This window comes from Lampetra planeri, chromosome 5 (assembly GCF_965212315.1).
Source record: "Lampetra planeri chromosome 5, kcLamPlan1.2.h2, whole genome shotgun sequence".
Classification (NCBI taxonomy): domain Eukaryota; kingdom Metazoa; phylum Chordata; class Hyperoartia; order Petromyzontiformes; family Petromyzontidae; genus Lampetra; species Lampetra planeri.
In genome coordinates, this window is record NC_136111.1 from 3258905 (window position 1) to 3270241 (window position 11337).

General features: G+C 49.3%; 1 protein-coding gene across 1 annotated transcript; it reads right to left on the minus strand.

The window, feature by feature from the left end:
- Positions 1–114: 114 nt before the first annotated feature.
- LOC144718677 (MARVEL domain-containing protein 3-like) lies at positions 115–10015 on the minus strand. The gene is made up of 4 exons (XM_078594113.1): positions 9942–10015; positions 7328–7437; positions 6412–6536; positions 115–2725 (listed from the first exon to the last, which is right to left on the minus strand). The coding sequence occupies exons 2-4, from the start codon at positions 7387–7389 to the stop codon at positions 1947–1949; spliced, it is 966 nt and encodes a 321-aa protein (XP_078450239.1). The 5' UTR covers positions 7390–7437; positions 9942–10015; the 3' UTR covers positions 115–1946.
- Between the last annotated feature and the right edge of the window lie 1322 nt (positions 10016–11337).

Genomic DNA, 11337 nt, shown 5'->3' on the forward strand with positions numbered 1-11337 from the left:
GCGGGAATCTAACTCGGGCCGCCGGGTTCGTAGCGCAGCGCGCTAACCGCTACACTACCGCATTTACAGAGACAGCGAGTCACAAAGTTTAAAATGAAAAAAAGTTACAAATGCTTACAGTTCAACACGTTTATTTAAACAACCATATTTAAAATAACCCATAATGTGCTTAAGCTCCCCCCGTCTGTTCATATGAGTTCACGTTGTGAAATTCATTTCCCCATGAATGAGGGGTAGTCTAAAAGTCGTATCTTAGTAAATGCATATTACAAAAAAGTTTGTTTTAAGTACAACACAGTATTTACACATTTCAAACAGTACATATGAACCCAGCCGATGATAGAAACGTCATTAACATTTATTTCAATCGGCATTGCATGGAGTTGCCCGCAGAGGGTCGTGTAGCAAAATCCATTGTACCACCACACTCCGTGCCGACCTATATTGTCCCCACAATTACCGCCTTTACCAACCTTGCATGGACCAGCGTCGTTAACCGGGAATCTAACAAGTGTGAGCAGTCGGTAGCAAACTTTCTTGGGATAACACACAGCAATTATTAACCCCTAATGGCACACAATGCCCATTTGCAGGCCATGTGTTGTGTCACCTTGTGACCACAGCAACAGTCGTCAGAGTACGATCTCAAATCGTCGTCATGATTACCACCACAGCAAAGCGGACAGCTCGGGTTGCCGCGATTTCATTTTTCACTTTACGACATAAATGTTCATGGTGTGATGATCATCGCGATAGTTCCAACGGAATAGCACGTGCCCCTTTAAAAGGTCACGTGTACGCACCGTATCGACATTTTTCACCGAAATGAAGCAGCACGCTCGACGGGGGAACGGAGAAGCGCCCTTTGCCTGAGAAAGTCCAAATGGCTCAATTCTCAAAACATTTTTACGCCCGAGCACATTGATAACATATCATGCACATTCACAGAAAGCAGATTGTGAATGCCATACCAAAGAAATACCAATGTAACGTTACAGGTTCGTGTATGGTTCTCTATGGACCTTAATTACATCCAAGTTTTAACCAATTTTGCACGAACAGCCCTTTTGTAAATGCAACTGTGGGTCATGGGTGTTAACTGACCATAATTTACTCCGGTGATCGGGTTTGTGAAGGTGGGGAGCATAGATTTGCAGTACAGCAATGGATTTAGCTTCACTCCACACGACGTTTTATGCGAGGTGGCCGCCCATTCAAGCACTATCAAGGTTTAGACCCTGCCTAGCTTCCAAGCTCTGATGAGATCGGAGATGTTCAGGGTGCTGTGATCATAGGCTTAACCACTTTAGCCACAGGTGATTTGCAAATGTGAGACTTTTGTTCGGGATGCTGGAAAACAAAAGTCCAGTCTTGTGAATGATTTCATGTCAACAAATGGCAAGGTTTAGCAATTTCAAAATATATCACTAACTGCCCCACAGCAAACTCACCTTTGGCTGTGCAAATATGTACTGTGGCAGTCGCACCGATTGCTAGGCTATCCCTATCTTTGGTATCCTCACTTTAAAAAAAACACTTTTAATTTGACTTAAAAGCACAGCTTAAAAACATACACAAATAAAACCATGCTCGGGCAACATTGAAAAATGACTAAACGGTATTTTTTTTCTGCCACTGGTTAGAGCACTCAACGGGAAAAAAGGTAGCGAATTGAAATCTCAGTTTTGGATGGAATTAAGTCTCTCATCTTTCGGTGGTCCATAAATTAAGTACCACTTCATGAGAGGTCATCAGTGGTTGGCCTGGCATGAAAACAGCCCAATTCGTGGGAATGTGGAATTTCTGAATCTAGCTCAGGGCCACACAAGCGACAGCGTTTGCTCACTTTTGACCATGAAGATACCTTTAAAAAAAAAAGTTATTCACAGGATGGAACGTCTCTATTGAAAGCCACGGTACACGGGTGGGGTGGGGGGGAGGGCGAGCTACACATACAGGTCGTTTTCACGCGAGTGGTTCCGCGAACGCCTGGGCCGGTCTGCCTGGGGCTTCGGCACGGAGGGCGGCTCGCTCTGGCAAAGCGCCGTCGATGGCTCCGACACCCGGTAACTGCTTTTGGGTGACCGCGTCATGGGCATGGCGCTCTCGCCGCCGCCGTTTCCGTTTACGGCGCGCGCCTTCCCTTCGTGCCGCTGGAACTGGCACAGCTTCAAGGCCGCGAACACGGCGCTCACGACGTACAGGATGGCCAGGATTATGCCGAACAGCGCCGTGGCGGCGTCCCCGCCCTGCACGGAGCAGTTCATCCACGTGTAGCCGCGCCCGGCGTAGACCCGCTCGCGCTTCTTGCAGGTGTCCGTGGCATTGACGTTGATGACCACGGTGAGGTAGAGGGCCACCCCGACGATGCTGAGCACGAAGGCCAGCACGGAGAAGACGAAGTCGGCAATCACCCACTGGCGCGAGCCGCGCAGGCCCCGCTTCGTGCCGCCCACGAGCATGCCGAGCGTCATGCAGAAGAGCGAGATGCACACGGCCACGCCGCCGTACACGGCCGGCGAGCGCATCTGGCTGTAGGCCCTGTCGAGCTCCTGCACCTGCTGCATCTCCGTGCCCTGGAAGGGGCTGTAGGGCATGTTGTTTATGCTCGACGATGCCAGGTTGAGGCCACCCATGGCCGTGTGTCCCGCCATGGAGGCCTGGGAGGCCGCCACGCAGATGAGCGTCATGAGGCTCACCAAGATCTCCGCGAGCTTCAGGACTCCTGCGGGGGCCAGCGGCGACGCACGCGCAATGAGCACAGCTTCTGTTTGGCACCGACAGCGCGCGTGTTCCTTGCCCGAACTCAGATTGGATTTTATGTCTTAATCACAATGAACATATCCAGCAAGTGGACAATGTGTATGTTTGTGTCTACTGTATGTGTATTTGTCCAGAGAACTCCTCATTGACCGCTCCATCAGTTAAATTGAATGAGGTGTCATTGAAAGCTTAGCATATGTAGTTAATGTTGGCCCTAATAATCTTATCCGCTCTATTAATCTCCATTCGGCCAGCGCATTGCACAAAGTCCCACAGCCCCATTTCAAATATATTTTCCTAAACGACTTGGCGGCCACAAATAATAGCTCAACAAAGTGGCTTATCACGTGGAAATATAGAGCATCCAAACACTCGAAATGCATGTGGATTCTAATTATGAATGGAAAAACCGGAGGACCCAGAGAAAAATCCACACGTTCCATGGGGAGAACACGCAAACTCCAAGTATACAATCTTGATTTAAAGCTTTTGTGACTGCAGGAATCCATACTCTCGGATTCTTTCGGTAAAGTCACGTAGATAGAAAAAATAATAAAAAAACAAAGTTTCAGTCGCAACACAAGCGGCCGTCTTCAGGTGAGAAAAAAAGTATACAGGTGTCAGGGCCAGGATCGAACCCACAACCTCCTGTATACCAGGCGAGGAAGTTAACATCTTGCCACCATGGCGAGATGTTAATAAACTAGTAAGTAGTGAGGGTCAGGTGAGCAGTGAATGACAATGGTCGCATGAGTATCATGCAAGTGTCCTCATGCCCCGACCCAACGACAGCCGCCCCCACAAGTGTTTAACTCAGTTATATCACAAACCAGAAAGACTCTTAACCATCTCACTATCAATGCATTACAACAGAAAACATGCATATAGTAGGCCATAGTGTTAGGCAAATGACTATTTTCAGAACAGGGAGAACGCAACCAAATTGACCAATTATAGCTGTGAACTGCACAGCGTCTGCAAAAATTTGATGGCAATTGACTATGACTGGGTAAAAAGCCACGTTATTTAGCCCACCTCAAAACCAGAAATATCGAGTTTTTCGGTGAAAATTGGGTGCTATATTTTGAAGCAAATACAAAAGTCACTGTTTTCAGCACAAGATGACAGCACTGGAGCGGCGGCGGCCGTCACCATTGGTGGCTCGGATCCAGCGGTGGGATCTGTAAACTTTTTCCAGAGGGCAAAGAAAAACAACAACCGCTGTTGAATTCCAGATAAAGTGGTACTCGTTGCAATAACCCGGGGGGGGGGGGGAATGTGAAAAAGAGCTTAACATCTAATCGGATTCCTCCAATAAAAAAGATTGATAAACGTATACACAATCCATCGAGAGGCACAACATCATCTCAGGCAGAGATGTCATCACACCCGGTAGCATTGGTCATTTGCCAAGCTCTTCCATTTGCTAAGCCTTTGTTCGGTTTCCAGGAATGTTGTCCAACATGTGTGTACACGCATTCACAGTGACAAACTTTATCTGTGCCCTGAAGATGTGTAAGGCTTTCATGAGCGGCTACAAGATGCCGATATGACAGCGATGCTGCGAAAAAAGGCTTCCTGAAAGCGCGTACCAGGTATTCTGTTTCTGCCTCACTTTACTGAGCACTAAAGAGGCTGTAACGTCTGCCTCCGCGAGATGCGTCTTAACACACCTAAACCAGTTTTACATGACTTCCCTTTACAGTGGGCACGACTGCAAACAACAATGTACAGACCTTACACACAGGCCTCACGTTTCATGATTAACAGGAGGATCCCGGTAAAAAAGAAAACTTGATAACTCGCACAAAGCGTGACCGTCCTGAAACGTTGCTCTCGCCCGACGGTAAGTTAAATTACCGCGTTGGTATTGTGGTGCACAGGCACAAATAACGAAGACTCGACACATTCGTCCATGGAATTGCCTTAGGTAGGAACAACGTGAAACAAGAGATGGCCTCAGAACTCCTTCAGAAAAATCCTTGAAGTGATCTTTTTACAAGTGGCCACACTTTCTCGCCCACGCTGCATTGACACTGCCATGTGACAATCAAGCATCTTAGTTCTCAAGTCTGAAATAAAGCTCAAATTGAGCGCAAAACCACATTTAATACCATGGGTTTTTTTTTGTGTGTCCAGCCATTGATGTCTGAGCTGAGCCCATCAGCCCACTACACTTGAGAAAAAAGTTCCATCACGGGCAGAGTCGGCTCGGCACCGACTTCTGAGCCACCCGATGCACAACGTAGGTACTCTCCAAAGAATTGTGTTTAGAAGTGAAACTATTTTGATGGAATGGAAAACACTAGCAATGTTGTCAACGTCACTGGCTTCCTGTATCAACACACGCCACACCTCCCCAACGCTGTGTGAGCAATGCAACACTTGACTTAAGGACAGAATTCTGAACAGGTTTCAGAATACAATACAAAATCATACTCACGCACCTCCGATTAGCACGTACATACATACTACAGTGTTTATTTGGAACAAATGTGCAATTGTAAATGACGCTGACATGCATCCCAATACAAGATGAGCATCTGAGGTCACCACAGCCAAAACTCTTGATGCCATTGCTTCCTTTAGACAGGTTCCCACAACGGATGCACAGTTCAACACTCAATCTCCAAGATCTCTCTGACATTATCCTACCATCTGGCTTTGTGTCTCTCTCTTGGTCACTGACCTCTAAAGTCATCATCGATATCATAATCAGCCATGATAGCTCCACTGCGGATTGAAGATCTCCGCAAGCAGTTACCATTCCCTCGCAGCCTTGTGATGCAACAATCCATCACCTAAGCACGAGCCGATTTCTTTGGTCCATCTCAGCGATCAACACCCTTTCCAGTATCTTCCGTTCTTTGGCTACCACGTCTGTCATTAGTCTTGACCACTGGCCATCACCCCTCATAGCGATGTGTCCTGCCCCAGACAATTTACTTTTTTTAACAGTCAATAATATTATGGTCACCGTTGGCTACTTCTGTCGCAGACGCGAGATGTAAATGTTCTGTAAAGCTCGCAAAGCATCAACATACTGCCTTTGTACTATAGGAGTTGAGCAAATACCACATGCACTTCTATATCCTCTAATCCACATGTTCAATGGATGAAATATATGACCATACTCCACCATGTTGGTCAGTGCGGGTTGGTGCAGGCACCCACCTGACACGGACAGTTCACACTACTCACACTCTGGTGACCCCCCCTCCCCCCAACTGCGTGGAGAATAGCCAGAAAAAATACAAAGATCCCCCGTATAGCCTTAACAGACTGTTGGAACGAGTGCTGTTCGTGAGCACCTATGAAGGCCGGCACGGTAAACGAGGGGGTGGGTGGCCAGCACCACGCTCGGCCGACTTTGTCTCCCTAGTGGCGATGTGTACACACACATCGCCACTAGGGAGTCGACCTCGGGGAGGCCCATGACCGGTTCAGAATATCGTCACCGATGTTGGCCGTGAGCGGCAATCGAACTCGGGTCGCCGGGTTTGTGACGCAGCGTAGCGCTAACCGCTACACCCCCAGGCACACAGCTGAACGTAAGCTGCAACCGTTGGCCCTTCCTGGTCGCCGCCGCCCCCATATTATTGATCGACGTCAAACGTGGAATGAGCGATGCCGCGTGGGAGACCTTACCGCGCCTCGTGCAGACGTTTTCGCAGCACTTGCAGTTCAGCGGCCCTCCACTGCTGCGTTGGGGTTCTTCGTACTGGGAGTAGCCGCCCGAGTAGGCGCTCTGCGCGCCGTCCTGCCCATCGTACCTGCATAACGCTCGCGCCGGGCCCAGGCACGACGAAACATCAGCAACGTTCACAGCGCCACGCACAACGTGCAGCAGCCCTTTGTCGACGTAACTACACTGGACGAGGGCCCTCCCCACGCCATGTGGGGGCCGTACTTCATCACGCTGGTCAGTGTGAGTTGGTGAAGGCAGCGACCGCACATGTGTAAGTATAGAAGTATGGTACAACAATAGATTTTGCTGCACTGCCCAATGCTGCCCACCACGTAGCCCGGCAGCTGCCTACGGCAAACCTGTTTGTGCGTGGTGATAACAACCAATCCAAGCACTAACTAGGGCTCTACTCTCCTCGGTTTCCGAAATCAGGCAGATTCCAGGTGATTTGTTCACATATAGATTGGAATATAGTCGATAAAGTTTGGTGATTTGTTGATACACAGTTATTGTTTTTATGTAAGACACAACACTGTCCACAAATAATGTGCTGGGAACACGTGAAGACATTACTTTGAACGCTTAGGTGGCGAGGTTGGCGAGCAGATGGCAAATACAGTTTTGCGAACCAATATTTGCCAATCTTGAGTATTACCCCCCACCCCCAACCCCTGCATGGATATTAGGATATTATCTGGTTACTCCAACACACAAAACACTCGTGAAATTGGACCTGCACAAACATCTAAATGCAGGACTCTGCTAACACAGTTGGGGGGGGGGAGCATTCCTAGCTAAATAAACGTTTCGTCTTGTAGATTCTTACACACGATCGCGCATTTGCAGTTGTTTCATCACGTGGGCGAGTCATGTCACCTGGAGTCTCGCTCGTGCTGCCACTCGTCCGGATGCCGCGAGGAGCGTCCCGCGTGCGACATCTCGGCCACTTTCCCGGGCGGGCGGGCAGCCAGCCGAAGTAGCAGCGACTACAACAACAACAGCAGCAGCGGGTTCATTAAACGTAAACACATTCCTGCGGAGGGAGCTGGAAGGAACGTTGGGTTGCTCGGTCAATGGCCAGGGTCAACGGCGGCGTGGTGTATTCCGCAAATATGGCCGACTGTGAGGGCGGGCACAAGCCGGCGTGAGTAGGTTAAACGTTGAGTTTTATAAGGGCACCACGGGGTGACCAGCCCCTACCCACCCAGCCCCACCCCTCCCACCCAGCCCCTCCCCTCCCAGCCCCTCCCCACCCAGCCCCTCCCCACCCTCCCCTCTCCACCCAGCCCCACCCCTCCCATTTTTGGATGCACGACGGACAGAAACAATAATCCCCTGTGGGCTGGTGGAACCAGGTGGTTCCTACCAGTATAAAGCTGTTTTTGGGTTTGAGGTGTCGTTAACCCACCACAACCAATTGATTGGCCAATTAATTATATTATGGATAATATTGGCCGCGAAAGCCTACGTGTTAAACCGAGCAAGGTTCGTGAACTACGCGAGCGGTATTTTAATGGGCAGGATGGATTGTGCGCTCGAAGGTTGTCAACAACCAAATCCCAAACGTGAAAGGTGAATAAACAAAAGAGGAGGAAGCAGCAGCAGGTCAACACAAGTGTAAATTACCATCTTCTCATGTCTCTTGTAATGCATTCCTACCGGACATTATTATTGCAAATCTGCGATGGTCAACGTGTTATCCATTTCTATGTATGTCATGATGCCTCCATTGCCATGGTAGCCTTGTTGTCACGGTTGTGTTCTCCAACGTTGGCTGCCAGTCCGTCCCTAGTCTCGACCGTCAGCCATCATCGCCGTACAGATGGGACCCAGGCCCACGAGTTACACCGCATTGTGTCAGGTACTGTACGTTGACGTGCCGCCTTTGTCTTCCCGACACACGTAAACATGACGCGATAAGAGCACGCCTGCGTGTAGATCGTGTTGCCCGTTAGTCAACCTCTTGCTGCGAACACAATCTATTTCAGAACGAAACAGGAGGATTTATCCACAAATCTGGCTGTCGCCTGATGATGCTGGTTGTAATTACTGGCGAAAGGTCGCACTCGAATTGTAAATGTTGTGGATTTACTCTCCAACACACCGGTGTTGCTGTACTAGTAACGAATTGCCCACGTTCTGTTTACGTGTCCAATATTTACGCGATCTAACCCAACAAAAAACCTCTATTATGGATAATATTGGATCGCCAAAGCCATACTAACGTGTTTTAAACTGACAATCTGAACGGGTTATTGCAGTAACGAGTTACGACGAAGTTATGATGACCCACAACGCACGTCGTCGTCCCAACTTGTCACTGAAATTTCGATTTAAAAGAAACAACCAAGAAGATTGTCACTGAAACATCTCAACCATTGCACTGCCTGCAAGGTACATGAGTGGCACAGTGGTTTGCACATCGAATCACCACGAGGTAGCCATGAGTTCGACCCCGGGTTGAGAGGGGTTGGCTTAGTGATGGGGTCAGGGGGTCAACTCCCCGAGCCCACCGCCCCACCCCCATCACATCCGTTCATCCGGCGGTCGATAAAAACGAAGTTTTAGTACTACCTTGCGAGAAAACCCAACAACAAAGTGGGTCTTTGTTTAAAGAGACAAAACACCGCTGTTGTCATGGCACAGGAAATGTGGACATGCCAACCCTCTGCTGCTGTATTCTAGAGAGACAAATACGGTCGGTTTGGTTGAAATGTTACACTACCAGCAGGCTCGGTAAAGCCAGACGTTTCGAGATACAGGCCTCGCAAAGTCACCGCTGCAGACTACAGGTATGAGAAATATAACAAACCGACAGACGATCCTTCTTCACCCGTACCTGGGCTCATGTCAACAAGCCGATTTACAAAGCATTACACGCCTCAAACTCACAGACGATCCTTAACTTAGACACAGAGTGGTGAAGTTGGAAAGGCTTCTAAAGCTAAACCCAATTCGCTCGGAAAACCATCAAATTGCAAGTGGCCACATCTAATTGGTAACTACCAGAGGTGTGGACTCGAGTCATGTGACTTGGACTCGAGTCAGACTCGAGTCATGAATTTGATGACTTGCGACTCGACTTGGACTTGCATAACAATGACTTTGTCCCACCTATGAGATGTGGACTCGAGTCATGTGACTTGGACTCGAGTCAGACTCGAGTCATGAATTTGATGACTTGCGACTCGACTTGGACTTGCATAACAATGACTTTGTCCCACCTCTGGTAACTACTGTATCTTGGTTCTTTCATTAAAGTCACGTAGATAGAAAAATAATAATAAAATTAATAAATTAAATAAATTAAAAACCCACTAATGTAGACTGTAGCTTGGTTCTTAATCGGAGTGTACTGGCAGTCTATAATGTGTACTGTAGCAATGGTTATTAAGTTGGGTGAGTGTACTGGCAGTCTATAATGTAGACATTGTTACTGACGAGTGTGTGGCGTTGTTGTTGTTGTTGTTGTGTTCTTGCGCCCTCTCACCTTTTGTGTGGCGTCACCGCGGCCCGAGTCGCGCAACTTCCGTGCCGAAAATCCCCTCCACCACCCAGCCCAACCCGGGCTCCTTCAAAGATCGACCCCCCGCCCCGTGCCCCCTCCACCCTCACCACCTCCCCGACCTTCTTGCTTGTCCCGCGTGCCGTGAAGCGAGGTTAATCACCGGTCCTTTCGATGAATCGAGGTAAAGAAGACGAGACGCCGATTAGCCCACGCAGGTAACTTTGCTACACCAACCTGAAGTGGTCAGAGCTGTGGGGGCGTGGTCAGAGCTGTGAGGGGCGGGGACAGAGCGGTGGGGGGGGGCGTGGTCAGAGCTGTGGGGCGTGGTCAGAGCGGTGGGGGGCGTGGTCAGAGCTGTGTGGATGGTCGGGGTCAGAGATGTGAGGGGCGGGGTCAGAGCGGTGGAAGGGGCGTGGTCAATGAACTTGGTCAGAGCAGGGGGCGTGGTCAAAACGGTGGGAGGCGGGGCCAGAGCTGTGGGGCGTGGTCAGAGCGGAGGGGGCGAGGTCAGAGCTGTAGGGCGTGGTCAGAGCGGTGGGGGCGGGGTCAGAGCTGTGGGGTCAGAGCTGTGGGGGTGGGGTCAGAGCTGTGGGGGTGGGGTCAGTGCCTTGGGGGGCGGGGTCAGTGTTTTGGTGGTCGCTGTGGGGGCGGTGTCAGAGCTGCCCCCTGTGCCCCACCCCCGTGTGACGTCACTAGCCAGGTGCGGTTCAGGTGAGGGGTGAACACGGTCGGGTTGTCACCTTTGATCGACGAAAACCAGGGAGATATCAAGAGGAGAAGTAATACTTAAAATACTTTTTTTTAAATACGCTTTAATGAAATGTACCGTACGAGTAATGGCAGAACTCCACGACTCCAAGAAGTGGCCCCGAGGCTTGCCATAACGTAAGGAACCGTGGTGATTTACAGCCAACAATTAGACCCAAGCAGAAACATAACATATAAAAAGATGGTTTAAAAGTTTATTTTAAAAATGTAATGATATAATATAGTATTGTCATCATTATGACATAAGCATACCAAGTTTGCAGTCGATACCACATTGGGAAGTGGGTTAAAATTGAGTTACAAGATTTGAGGATACGACAACAACAACAGTGAGTTAAAGAGAGGATCCAACTGCATTGGGTTTATGTTTTCAGCCAATGAATGATGAATATGTTGAACTTCTTTCGCGCCGTACGTAGCCAACCCTGCTAATCGATGGAGGTCGTCCTGGTTTGAGCGTCCCAGACAAATGTGGCACGACCTTGCAGGCCGTGCGTGTCATTGAAGAAGGTGTGTCACGTGTATACAGCAAATAGACATCTATTGATTTGCGACGTTTCGGACAAATGCCTCTTCTTCACGTGCTCGCTGATGAAGGGCCATCGCCCGA

Bases quoted from the DNA above. Each gene is read 5' to 3' on its own strand.
- LOC144718677 (XM_078594113.1), bottom strand. From the start codon at position 7,389: ATGTCGCACGCGGGACGCTCCTCGCGGCATCCGGACGAGTGGCAGCAC. The intron at 6,537-7,327 runs GTGACATGACTC...AGCGTTATGCAG, and splicing joins CAGCACGAGCGAGACTCCAG to GTACGATGGGCAGGACGGCG. The intron at 2,726-6,411 runs GTAAGGTCTCCC...TGGCCCCCGCAG, and splicing joins AAACGTCTGCACGAGGCGCG to GAGTCCTGAAGCTCGCGGAG.